General features: G+C 37.3%; 1 protein-coding gene across 9 annotated transcripts in view; it reads right to left on the reverse strand.

The window, feature by feature from the left end:
* The window catches only part of SMC6 (structural maintenance of chromosomes 6), an 88,595-nt gene that overhangs the window by 66,423 nt on the left and 7,673 nt on the right, over window positions 1–14,499 (reverse strand). For 5 of the 9 annotated variants that reach the window (XM_021924602.1, XM_003908303.4, XM_031654940.1 and 2 more), the window contains 4 exons: window positions 14,284–14,411; window positions 10,031–10,148; window positions 6,717–6,822; window positions 279–415 (listed from right to left, as the gene is read on the reverse strand). In XM_021924602.1, coding sequence (XP_021780294.1) covers window positions 279–415; window positions 6,717–6,822; window positions 10,031–10,148; window positions 14,284–14,406 — 484 coding nt within the window. In that variant the 5' untranslated portion in view covers window positions 14,407–14,411. Of the gene's footprint in view, window positions 1–278; window positions 416–6,716; window positions 6,823–10,030; window positions 10,149–14,283; window positions 14,412–14,499 lie in introns of those variants that run through there. The other 4 variants (XR_001893895.2, XM_017947300.2, XM_017947301.3 and 1 more) reach the window with 2 other exon arrangements.

The following is a 14,499-nucleotide window of genomic DNA, read 5'->3' on the forward strand; positions in this document are numbered from 1 at the left end:
TGCACTTTTGCTAACCATTTATAAAAACCCTGGTGTGACAGGAAGTCTGTAGGTGAAAACAAAATGGCACAACCTGTTTCAAATAATCCCCAGTTCTGCTAATCATGCTTTTGGTGCCATAATATCCTGGGGTAAAACAATCATGTGTAATACACACACACTTACAACCAATCATGTTACAAGGAAGACAGTTCAATCAATACCAACAGTCATCTAATTCTTTCTAATTGAGTATTTCCTAATATTTTACAAGAAATGAAAAGAGAATCAAAACAAACCTGTTGCACTTTTAAGTTTATAAGATCGACTTCCATCTATGCTGATGTGTTGCTGTATAAGTATAGAGTTACCATACACACTGGCTTTAAAGGCATCATCTCCTCTGTTCCTCAATGTTATTGAGATATCTGCAGAGCTGAAACAATGAGGTTAAGCTAAATTACATGAAGATACAGTGTAATTACAATACTAGGTTGCCACAATTTTCAAAATTTTCAAAACCACCAAATAATTTGGCCAATTCATTTGCAAATTAGCTTTACATCAATAGCTGACACTGATTGTTCACTACAGCATAACGTTAACGATACTGTGCCTAACAAAAAAATAAAGTTGAGAATAAGTGATGCTTCATAAAAAATAATTGACTGACTATTCTATCCATATAGCACATTTGACAAAAACCATTAAGTTTCGGTTGTTTCAAGACATGTAGATAAGTTATACATTTTCCTGTAAAAATCACGTCATCAACATTATACTGCCTGACTACTATAAGTTATATAAAGCATCATGCTTGACAGTAGGCCTTTAAAGAATGATGAAGTAAAAATTATGGTAAAGTAGTAACCTTTTCAGAGGATTAGAATTAAGAAAGGTAATTTTAATTTTTCAAGTACTTGGCAATAAAACATAAAACCATTTGATATCAAGAAATGTAACTAGGCTGGGCACAGTGGCTCATACCTGTAATCCCATCACTCTGGGAGGCCAAGGTGGGTGGATCACTTGAGGTCAGGAGTTTGAGACCAGCCTAGCCAACATGGCAAAACCCTATCTCTACAAAAAATACAAAAATTAGCCAGGCACGGTAGTGCATGCCTGTATTCCCAGCTACTCGGGAGTCTGATGTAGGAGAATCGCTTGAGCCTGGGAGGCAGAAGTTGCAGTGAGCTGAGATCGTACCACTGCACTCCAGCCTGGGCGACAGAGAGACTCCATCTCAAAAAAAAGAAACTAAAGCCCAAAATTTCTTTACTGGCATTAAAAATAATGAGTATAAATCTGCCTAACCAATAGGCTCTGTTATAGTTTTTAAAGTTTTAAAGATGTTTTAGGGACTTACAGCCATGCATATTTTAAGATCTATAGGGGTAAAAAAAAAAAAAAAGAGTATTTGTGTACTACAACTTGTGTTAAAATAAGACTTGGTAGAAAAACAAAGATGCTGGTAAAGGACATTAATAAAGATATAATTTCCTTAGACATAAAAGCAGATATTTTACCTGGTACATATGAGCATCTGTCAAAATGCTGAAGTCCTTTAATATAAAAGTGTTTTAATTGGTAATTAAATGAAATCTTTAATCGAACAAACTTGTTTTTGTGAATTTGTAATCATACTCAAAAACTGTTCCCATTTGTGGGAAATGCATGGAAGAAATATTCCAGATGAGCTTCATTGTGAACTACTGCTAAGACAGTAGACACACTGAAGTGTTTGTTCTGTTGCTCACCCATCCTTTTCTGTACAAGTGCCCTAGCAGAAAGGGCTTAGCAACGATATAATTTTCCATCCTATCCTCTCGGGATTGAGCTAAATATAGACATTTTTACCAGCTGAGCAATCAGATTTTCTTCTTTAAAAAATCAAACTAAGAAAATCTGGTTAAAAAAATTTCAAAAGTCTGTAGTTTAGTTGATATTGTACCAATGTTAACTGCATAGCTTTGATAAATGCATCTTAGTTACGTAAGATATCCACATTAAGGAAAACTGGGTGAAGGATATACAGAAAATTGTACCATCTTTGCAACATTTCTGTAAATCTACAATTATTTCAAAACAAAAAGGTTTTAAAATATTCAAATTAAGAAATGATCAAGTCAAGAGATGGTGAATCCTGGGAGCCACAAAGTTATGGAGCTTCTAGATCTAGAGAAACCAATTTGGGGCATTATACTCTGATAAGAAAATAGAAAAGTCTGAATAGAACAGATAAGCTCTTCGGAAACTACCTAAGCAGACTAATAAAAAGACATACATACTCACAGATACTGGCAGTGAACCAGAGGCACAGAAAACATAAGATCACTTTCTTACACACATACACCCACAGACTAGGACAGTAAGACTTATAAATGCCTATACATGGGAAGACACGCAGTAACAAAGATTAGCAAAAGAATAAGAAAGTACACATACTTGAGACAGTGATAGAGAAAAACACACTCACTTACCTGTACACTTTTCGTAAGGAGAGACAGGAAAGAGCAGAGCATAGTGCACACACACAGAAGCACAGCCAATTAAGTTAGGATTGTGAGGGTGGTGCAGAGAGGAGAGATGCAGAACAAACCAAAGGGAGGGAGAGGGAGACAGAGGCCCAGAGACAAGACACACAGAGACAGCCAGAGATGCAATTACTTGGTTCTTACAGGGTCTCAGTCTGGTCCCTCAAGAGACCCTGCAGTATTTCCTCTCTGCAGTTTCATGGATATATATCCTTGCATCTTTATGGTAAATATCCTTTCCTAGAGCTACCTTGAATAAATTGGTGTGGTTTTTCTATAAAAACAAAATTACCCAATTAAGACAGATATGCTTCAGAAAAATTACAATTAATGGGATTATTTAAAAGCTCCCTAAGTTGATTCTAATGAACAGTTAAGGTTGAGAACCACTAAAGTATGAGGGGAAGGCTGGCTGGCCTCTGATAATGTAGCTAACAAATATTTTATTTCATTAGCTAGTATGATTACCTGCATTAAGTTACCGTACCTCATGAAAACATTTCTTAAATGACTACATATATATGCTCTCTGAATTATCAAACACCTCTCTTGATTACCAAACACCTACTTTATTATGTTCATTCCTGGCTACTCCTTGTATTTGAGCTATCTTTAGTATAGTGAGAACTTCAGAGGCACTGATATCCTACTGCTATATAAATTTTCTATTCTTTTTCTTTTTTTTGAGACAGAGTCTTGCTCTGTCGCCCAGGCTGGAGTGCAGTGGCATGATCTCAGCTCACTGCAATCTCCGCCTCCCAGGTTCAAGTGATTCTCCTGCCTCAGTCTCCCAAATAGCAGAGATTACAGGCACCCACCACCATGTCCAGCTAATTTTTCTATTTTTAGTAGAGACAGGGTTTTGCCATGTTGGCCAGGCTGGTCTTGAACTCCTGACCTCAAGTGATCTGCCCACCTCGGCCTCGAAAGTGCCAGGATTACAAGCATGAGCCACCGCGCCTGGCCTGCAATACGAATCTAATAAATACAAGAGAGCAAAATTCTTCTAAAAAGTAACACTTATTAAAAAGCCTCATAATTACTGCTAAACAAACAAAAAAAACCCACTTCTGCTGGAAGACAGAGACAACGAAGCTGGGCACTAGCTCTGCAGTCTTCCCCTTTACACTGATATGGTCTGTGCTGATGCTTAATTTGGGTCAAACAGCCATAGAGCCCAATGCCTGTAAATACAGGAGAGCCTTAACTGAAAAGAGAGACTATCTATGAGATTTTTTTCAGAATGACAACACAAACAAACAGTACCACAGTAAGAATTTAGCTTCTTTCTCAACTCAGGAAGAATCTATCTACGTGGAAGTAACTGGCAGCTGTGCACATGGATGAGAACAAGGAAAAAGAAAAGTCATACAAAAAGATGATACAACTGCTCCTTCTCTGCGTCACCAGCTCATCTGTAACAAGTTCTGTCTCCTTGACTAAATAAATCAGGAACATAAAACAGGAGAATGAGTTTTTGTCCCTCTATAACCCTTGTGCCACAGTTGATGTCAAAAATTAGACTACTGCAAAGACCCCAAGGCTACCAGGGTTGGTATTATGAAGGCCAAGGGAGGGAACGGTAAACTGTATATGTTTAAAGAGAATCTAAATAGCAAAGGGCATGAGGCCTTGGGTCACTGAGAAAGGTTTTCATGTGAAGAGATACATTAGGAGGATTCATTCAGTCCCTGTGTCACTGCAAAGGCTTGGTGGGTAATTAGAAGGATGAGTCCCAGGCAATGTCTCAAGGTGCAGTTCTCTGGCTTCTCCTAACAGTATTATGCAAGCATCTCCAAGGAGAGTCGAAATTTCCCAAGAAAGGAGGCCCAGAGCACAGGTGTCACAAATGGTGAGTGTAATGTTAGAGATGGGGGAAGGGAGAGACAGACTCCTTAGAAGAACTACCTCAAACTTGTGCTGGACTACACTGACAACCATTCTTCAGGTAAAGTAAGACTCCTGCATAGACTTTAGATGTGCAATAGAGTAAGAACAGAACTAAAAACCTCAACGAGCTGATTCTGCAAAAAACTGATGACAGAATCAGAGACTATAAAACCAAGGGAAATTTTATAAATACTAAATGTTTTCAATGAGGGAGGGGATAGATAAGAACAATACAGATATGGAAAAATTCTGCTTTTAGTTACTTTTTTAGACAGAAGACTGAGCTAAGGTTAGAGTTTTTAGCTGTCACTAACTGTGTTTTAAAATATATTTCCCCCAATTTTGTACTGGAAAAGCAAAAATAAAATATATACATTACTATCTCACTCTACAGGCAGCCATGTCCTTAAAAGTCGGTGATTTGTTTAAGCTAGTCTTTTTTTATTAAATAGTGTTCAGAGGACAGGTCTCAGAGAGAAGTTTCTACCCTGGTCTAAGCACTTTTCAAATAGAAAAAAAAAAAAAAGTATTTAACTGAGAAAACATTTAACAGTGCATAAAAAATAATTTATTCCTAAAGACTGTATCTGAAAATTCAATGTGCTATTTGGCCAAGTAGACTGGGTGATTGTTTGGACAGCTAAGAAATGGATAGTTAAGTATTATGAACTGTGGCTGGGTGTGGTGGCTCACACCTGTAATTCCAACACTTTGGGAGGCTGAAGCAGGTAGATCACTTGAGCCCAGGGGTTTGAGACCAGCCTGGCCAACATCACAAGACCCCTTCTCTACTAAAAAAAAAAAAAAAAATTAGCCAGGCATGGTGGCATGGCTGTAGTCTCAGCTACTTGGGAGGGCGAGGCATGAGAATCACTTGAACCCAGGAAGTGGAGGTCGTAGTGAGCCAAGACTGCGCTACTGCACTGCAGCCTGGGAGACAGAGTGAGACTCTCTCTCAAAAAAAAAAGAATTTCTCATGGATTCTAACAACTAGTAAATAATAATAATTATTAAAAAATTTTTTTAATATCATGAACTGAACTAAGAGTTGATACTACTAACTTAAAGGTGTTAAAATAACTAATTTTTTGTTACAAACGTCATTTTGGTTTGTGGTGAAAGGAAGACTTTGCTGGACTGGGGCCCCATGAAGTGGAGACAGAAACTATGTTGGAGAATTGTTATCAAATAGTTTTTTCCCAGGGCCATAGAGCATGGGAAATAATCTTCTGTGTATCTTTTCTCTTTTTTTTTTTTTTAGTCAATTTGGAATCTTGGCTTAAGGTTAAGATTTCTAAGGCTTCTGAGGAATACGTAAGAAATCTGCAGGTCTAATTCACATCCTATCCTTGTTCTATTTTTTAGTAATAAAATAGAAGAGAAATGGATGTAACACTGAGCAGAAGGAAAAGTCTGCTGAATGAGAAAAAAGATATTAGTGTTAATTATGAAAGTTTCAGAAGTTCTCAGCACTGGGCATGAGAAGCAGGAATGGGAGTAGCCTCATGCTGGAAGATGTATGACAGCATTTGGGGCACTTTGTTGTTATGAAAAACAAAGATCCCTTCAGAGGTATCTGGGGCAGTACGGAAAAGAATGAAGAGATAAGCCTGAAGACAGAACAGCTAGTGGGCAAAAAGCAGTGAGTCCATGATGATGCAAACTGGACAATTCATATATAGCTATGTAATGGCAACTTATGACAAAAAGAAATATAAATGTAAAGCCAAAAACAGTAGTGATATAACTATTTACTAAGGGTCTTGGATAGACCACAAACAGATCTGTCACTGTAGTCCTCAAATTAAACTCACTGGCAGCCCACTTGGGTAAAGGGTATAAAATCAGAGTCAAAAAGTAGAATTCTTATTTTGGGACTTCTTAGAGAGCTAAAGACAGTTTTGTGCAGGGACACTTTGGCTGGTCACTGATTTTGCTCTCCCTACTATCGTATCAATGTGGACTCACCGATGCTGGGTTTGGGTCAAGAGTCAGGAATCAGCAAGGTTTATAAACACTTGTTAAACAGGATACATAGATTTATCACAGCCATTTCTTTCAGCAAGTAACAGAAGCAAGATGGCCAGGCACACGGCAGTAAGTTACACAAGCTATCTGTCTTGAGAGGATAACAGGCAACAGCGCGCCATGCCGGCAACAAGGGGTAAAAGAAAGGAATGAAAAAATAGGACACCTCTGCTCCTATTCTGGGAAGGTACTTCATTTCCAGTCATGTCTATGTGAACTGGGAATCTAAAGTAACTGTTTTCTTACTAAAGAATTGAAAATAGATGGTAGAAAGCAAACACTTACTTCTGTCCATCCTTCACAAAACCTTTTAAAGAGGATCCTCTATTAGTAGCAACTGCTCTTCCACCAAGACCAACTATGAGAGCTGTGAGTACTGCACTCTTCCCACCTAAAGAAACAGACGTTGAAGAAATCACATTTATTAAAAGAAAAAGGAAAAAGCTGACTCCTACCATGCCATGCAAAAAGATTTATGAATGAGACTCACTTTAAAATAAAATGTTAAAATTCAACTATAATTTTCTTCCCATGCAAAGCAACAACTTAAAAAAAAAAGTTATATATGTAATGAAAAATTGAGCTGCCGCTATTAGCAAAAAAATAGTACATTTCAGGAATCAAATTTTTGCCACTAAAAGGAAAATGGTAAAAATTGTTTTGACACCTTTCCAACCTAAAACTTTCATTGTACCACCTTGGCCTATCAACCTAATAAATAAATGTATCCCTCTATTTACACGTATATTATTAATCCATCTAATTTTTATGACATTTTATTGGCACACTCATTGCTCACTGTAACCTCAAACTCCTGGGCTCAAGTTATCCTCCTGCCTCAGCCTCCTCAGTAGCTGGGATTACAGGCACACATCACTACGCCCAGCTAATTTTTTTTTTTGTAGAGACACACTGTTGGTATGTTGCCCAGGGTTGTCTCAAACTCCTGGTTCTCAAGCAATCCTCCTGCCTTAGCCTCTCAAAGTGCTGTGATTATAGATGTGAGCCACTGGGCCCAGCCAGAAACTACTGTTAACATCCCTCAAAAGTAAGCTCCATGTGGACAGGAATGTTGTCTCTTTCATTCAATACTGTATCCCTAGTATTAGCACATAATAAGTACTTGCATTATTTGTTGAATGAATGAACTTAAGTAGAAAAAAATCAGCCAAGTCATATACATGTTTTTATACAATATTTTAACAATTGTTATTTGTAACTTGAATATTATTCATTTTCTAGCTCTTTGAGAACTGTACTTCTTTATACCCTCACGGATCTAAAATATTACAAGCTGAGGGCTAGGTGTGGTGGCTCACACCTGTAATCCCAGCGTTTTCAGAGGCTGAGGCGGGAGGCTCACCTGAGACCAGAGAGACCAGCCTGAGCAACAGAGTAACACCTGGTCACTACAAAAAATAAAATTAGGCAGGCAGGCTGGGCACAGTGGTTCATGCCTGTAATCACAGCACTTTGGGAGGCCAAGGCAGGTGGATCACTTGAGGTCAGGGGTTCGAGACCAGTCTGGCCAACATGGTGAAACCCCGTTTCTACTAAAAATACAAAAATTAGTTGGGCGTGGTGGTGCACACTTGTAATCCCAGCTACTTGGGAGGCTAAGGTGGGAGGATTACTTGAACCCAGGAGGTGGAGGCTGCAGTGAGCCAAGACAGCACCACTGAATTCCAGCCTAGGCAAAGCAAGACTCTGTCTCAAAATAAATAAATAAATAAATTAGGGAGGCATAGTGTCATGTGCCTGTGGTCCTAGCTACTTTCAAAGCTGAGGGGAGAGGACAGCTTGAGCCCAGGAGTTCAAGGCTGCAGTGAGCTATGATCACATCATGCAGTCCAGCGTGGGTGACAGAGAGAGAGAGAGATCCTGTCTCTTTAAATACACACACACACACACACACACACACACATATAGAATATGGTAACAATTTTTTGAACTCCATTCGACCAATCCAATCAACTTTTATTAGCCCATTATCTTCCTCAAAGTAATACAAAGTAACTAACACACACCACTGATTAACCTAATTTAGTTCCTGGAATGCCTTTAAACTTCCTTTTCTAACTCCCTTTTCTTCATTACCAAATGCACTGCCTCCACTGTTTGCATTATTTCCTCTTCTATTAGTTTTTATTAATAAAAACCATTGTTTTGAAAGTTAAAAGACCTAACTTCAGAACCCACCAGTATTTATTTCTTGTCCCATGTGACCCCTCTAAAATAGGGATCCCCTTGTCCACCCATTTCTCCTAGAGACATTTTCTTCTTGACTGAATGATAAAGTAAGAAAAACAGAACCACAAAAGGGACGGCAGAGCTACACATAACCTAGCTTCCTATTCTAGACTCTGGTAAGCCTCCTCTCCCTGTGTACCTTCTCAGTCCAGGAGTTAACACCACATTCTTGGCAGACCTACCACAGAACTGCCTGGAAACTTTCTGCCTCCTGTATTTTTCCCCTTCTAATCCATTGTCCACAATGTGGTCAGTCTGTTTCATGAATTGTGGCCATGTCACTCCTTTACTCAAAAACTTTAATTGTGGCCAGGCACAGTGGCTCACACCTGCTAATCCCAGCACTCTGCGAAGCCAAGGCGGGCGGATCACTTGAGGTCAGGAGTTTGAGATCTGCCTGGCCAACATGGTGAAAAGCTGTCTCTACTAAAAATACAAAAATTAGCCAGGCGTGAAGGCACGCTAATCCCAGCTACTTACAAGGCTGAGACAGGAGAATCACTTGAACCTGAGAGGCAGAGGTTGCCCTGAGCCAAGATGGCACCACTGCACTCCAACCTGGGCGACAGAGGGAGACTCTGTCTCAAAAAAAAGAAAAAAAAAAAATAAACCCAAACCACCAAGCAACAACAAACAAAACTCTAACTGGTTCACCACTGTCTTCAAAATAAAACTCCAAACTCTTTATTATGACATTCAACATCCTCAACAATACTGCCTAGAACATGACTCTCCACAGTCAGCTTCTGCTTCTCTCCACCGTCCACCATACAATAAATCATATAAGGTTATTCACCAGTTCCTATACACATCTACCTCTACTCCTCCAAACCTTAGCTGATGAGCAATCTTTGTCTGGAACATCTCAGCCTCTTCTTGCCAATGAGACCTACAGAATCGATAATTTTCATTCAAGAACTGGCACAAAAACCACCTCCTCTTAAAGCTTTTATTGGCCACCTGGTAAGAATTTGTTACTTTTATGTTTGGATTGCCAAGTCACTTCATTTGTGCTCTATTACAATGTTTAGTAAGGTAAGACACAAGGCTGCCTCAATTGCAATAAGGATCGCTTGTCCACCATTCTGTGGTATAGATTCCAAGATAAATACATTAAAAACATAAGCAGGAAATGTTTATCCCTATTGCTTAAGTAACAAACCTAGAGTTAACTCAATATTTTCTTTAAGTGTACACTGGCAGCAAATACCAAGAATATTCATAACCACAAGTCATACATCTATAGCCAAAACACTTATTAGCACTAATAGTCACCTATTTCAAAAAGTTAATGTACTCTAATCTCAAAGTACTACTCAAAGTCAAACGAGGAGGGAAAAAACACTTACTTCCATTGTTGCCAACAACAAAGTTGACATTAGAACCAAACTTAAAGGGTCCAAGCATTGAATGACACATGAAGTTTTTTAGGTGAATACTCTCAATTATTCCAACTTCTGCTGCAGTCTATGAATAAAAAACAATAGGAGAAAATAGTCAATCTAATTCACTCATTATAACCATTCAAGCATTGTTGGCATCAGAAAGACTAGCAACATCACCAATGAAAAAATTTACAGAAAGTGACTAATGGTAACTTCAATGAATAAGATGAAATTAAATGGGAACCTTCTATGAGTCAGTACTCATTCCAAAATCTTTAAAGGATTTAAAAGTGTATCACCAGATTTCTTAACATTGGCAATAACATTTTGGGTCTGATAATTTTCTGTTAGTGGGGAGGTCTGTCTTCTGCACTGTAGAATGTTTAGCGGCATCCCCAGCCTCTATCCACTAGAAGCCAGCAACACATACCTGTCCCTAAGTTGTGACAACCAAAAATATATCCAGACATTGCTAAATGTCTCTGGCAGACACAAAAGGGAGAGAGAAGAATCCCCTTTGTTGAGAACTGCTATCCCAATTGGCAAAGCCAATTTATTTAGAATACCTCTGAAAGATGACTATTCAGCCATGCATTCAACACTGAATTCACTATCTGACATATACTATTTCAATTCAAAGAGCGGAGTACATGTTCTTAAAAAGTAAAGCCTGCTCTTCTTGTGACTTTGTCACTTATTATCGCAGCTGTGTGACTTTTGGCAATGTTATAAAGAATAGACAGTTTCCGAGTCCGTAAAACAGGAATAATATTTCCTATACTGTAAATATTATATCAGCATTAAGTTACATAAGGTTTACAAATGGTTTAACCAAGAGTTTGGCAAATGGTAGTCACTTGCACTTTGTAGTTATCTAAGTACCAGAACAAATCAGCCTTATTTTATCAGGCCTTCTAATTTTTTTGAAGACCATTTTCAAGTCTCCAGGTATTTTAAAGATTTCTTTAAAACTCCCTGGCTCTCCTCTTCTGGACATACATCTTATTAAACAGTAGAAAACATTTACATCCTTGTATGAGTAGAATACTGGAAATCACGGTTGAAGAATTTTTGAAATATTTTTATTTTTAAATAATAACAGATTCACGTGCAATCCTTAAGAAATGAGATCCTGCGTACCCTTTACTCAGTTTCCTCCCATTGTAACTTCACAACCTTGTAACTTCCTCCCATTGTAACTTACAACTTGGTTGTAACAATATCACAACCAAGTTACTGACACTGACATAGTCAAAATACAGAATATTTCCATCATCATCAGGATCCCGCATGCTGCCCTTTTATAGTCACATCCACATCCCACCTTAACCCCTGACCCACTAATCTGTTCATTTCTATTAACTTTGCCCTTTCTAAAATGTTAAATAAATAGAAACAGACAAAATGTAGCCTCTTGGGACTGGCTTTTTTCACTCAGCCGAATTCTCTGTTGTTGCCTATATCAGTAGTTCACTCCTTTTTATTCTTAAGCTATATTTTATGGTATGGATGTACCAAGGTGTATTTACTAGTTCCTTTGCCTTTTCACCTAAATTTTAGAATAAAATATACACCTACAAAATATCTTGCAGAGGTTTTAATAGAACTGCATTTAAACTTACATATCATTTTGGGGGAGAACTGACATAATTTCTATATTGAGTTGTCTAATCCATGAATAAGTATGTGTCTCCATTTATTCGGGTGTTCTTTGATTCCCTTCATCAGCACTGTATAATTTCCACCATATTAGTCCTGTACATATTTTGTTAGCTTTAGACATATTTCATTTTTTAATACTTAATTTTTTAAGAGTAGTTTTAGATTCACAGCAAAATTGAGAGGAAGATACAGAAATATCCTATATACCCCCTACCCCCACACATGCATAGTCTCCCTCATTATCAACATCCACCATCAGCATGGTACATGTGTTACAGCCGATGAACCCACACTAACACATCATTATCAACCCAAGTCCACCGTCTGTACTAGGGTTCACTCTTGATATTACTGTACATTCTATAGATTTGAACAAATTTATAACGACATGTTTCTACCATTTTAGTATTGTACAGAGTTATTTTTACTGTACTAAAAATCCAGTGCTCCACCTACTCATCCCTCCCTTTCCTCAACCACTAGCAACCAACCACTGATTTTTAACTCTCTCCATAGTTATGCCTTTTTCAGAATGTCATATAGTTGGAATCATACAGTATGTAGCCTTTTCTGATTGGCTTCTGTCACTTAGTAATATGCATTTAAGGTTCCTCTATGTCTTTCCATGGCTTAATAGCTTAATACTAATGGTCCATTGTCTGGATATACCAGAGTTTATTTATCCATTTATCTACTGAAGGACATTTTGGTTGCTTCGGAGTTTTGGCAATTACAAATAAAGCTGCTATAAACATGAAAGCACAGGTTTTCGTGTGGACGTAAGTTTTCAACTCCTTTGGGTAAATACTGAGGAGTTCAGTTGCTGGACTGTATGGTAAGAGGATGTTTGGTTTTGTAAGAAACTGCCAAACTGTGTTCCAAAGTGGCTGGACATTCTCACCAACAACGAATGAGAGTTCCTGTTGCTCCACATTCTTGTCAGCATTTGGTGCTCTCAGTAGTTTGAACTGTTGCCATTTTATCTTTATCAGGTGTGTTGGTATCCCAATATTGTTTTAATGTGCATTGCCCCAAAGTGGTTCATTTTTTTTGAGTGATTGAAAATAGTATTTTGAATTTTAATGTCCATGTGCTCAATGCCAGTATATAAAAGTAAAGCATTTTTAAAATACCTTATCCTATAACTTTGCTGACTGTATTTATTCATTTTAAGAGTTTTCTGTAGATTCCTTGAGATTTTTTATGTAGAAAATGAACAAATGGATTATCTACATAATCTGCAAACAGACACTTTTTGTGTGTTTTTTTCCTTTCCAAACTCTATACCTTCTGTTTCCTTTTCTTGATTTGTTTGCACTGCTAGACTTCCCAGCACTATGTGTTCAATAAGTGATAAAAGCAAACAACTTTGTCTTCTTCCTGATCTTTGGGGAAAAGTATCCAATGTTTTACCATTAAGTATAACGTTAGCTGTCAGTTTTTTTGTGGGTGCTTTTTAACATATTGAGGAAGTTCCAGTCTATTCTTATTTTTCTGAGAGTTTTAGTCATGAACAGGTGTTGAATTTTATCAAACATTTTTGCTGCACTGAGTGATATAATCATGTGATTTTTCTTCTTTAGCCTGTAACATGGTGAATCACAATGACTGATTTTTGGATACTGAATCAGGTTTGTATACCTAAAATTATCCCATTAATCATGACATATAATTCTTTTACATATAGTTGGCTCTTCCTATCTGCAAATTCTGCAGATGTGAATACACAGGGCAGATTATAAAGGACTTCAGCATCAGTGGATTTCGGTCTGAAGCAGAGTCCTGGGAACCAATCCTGTTTGAATACCAAGGAATAACTACATTGCTGAATTCTCCTCGTAAATATTTTGTTCAGTATTTCTGCAACCATATCTGTTAGGTATACCAGTTTTACAGTTAGTTTTTTTGGGGGTCCCACTTTGTCTGGTTTTGGTATCAAGATAATACATTGAAAAGTGTTCTCTCCTCTTACGTTTTCTGGAAAAGACTGTGTAGATTCATGTTGATTCTTCTTTAAATGTCTGGTACAATTCTACAGTGAAACCAACTGGGTCTGTAGATTTCATTTTCCGGAGTTTAAAATTATGAATTAAATCTCCTTAGTAGTTACAGGGCTATTCAAATGATCTATTTCATACTGGGTGAGTTGTAGTAATTTTTCCTTTTTGAGGATTGGTCCACTTCATCTAAGTTGTCAAATTTATGTGTGTAGACTTGCTAACTGCATTTCCTTTGGATGTCTGCAGGGTCTGTGGATAGACCCTATTTTATTCCTGATATTGGTAATTTGTGTCTTTTCTCTTTTGGCATTTGTTGGTCTTACTAAAAGTTTGTTAATTTTATTCACTTTTCTATACATTCAGTCCTTTGATCATTTTCTCTATTAATTTTTCTAATAATTAACATAACCTTCAAAATTAGCCAGAACAGATTTTACCTCAACTTTTAAAAAAATATATTACTTTTTCTTGATTTTAAGTTATCATAGAATGTGATATTATGAATGTGACAAGAAAAACATATCAAAAAGCGTAATTTTATAATTTTTCACTTACCAAAGTAGAAGTACCTTTACATTCGTCTTCGTCACCATCTTTATCAAAATCCTCCAATTCTTCTTGTCTTGGCCTTTTGGCATTTTTAGGAGAAGAAAAATTTTCTTCCTTTCTTTTGGCCATCAGGTCTGAACAAATATTTATAGCAACAATGAAGTAAATCACGTTCCATATATGTTAAACTTAAAATAAATCTAACAAAGTTAATTAAACTTT

The sequence above is a fragment of the Papio anubis genome, chromosome 14, assembly GCF_008728515.1.
Source record: "Papio anubis isolate 15944 chromosome 14, Panubis1.0, whole genome shotgun sequence".
NCBI lineage: Eukaryota > Metazoa > Chordata > Mammalia > Primates > Cercopithecidae > Papio > Papio anubis.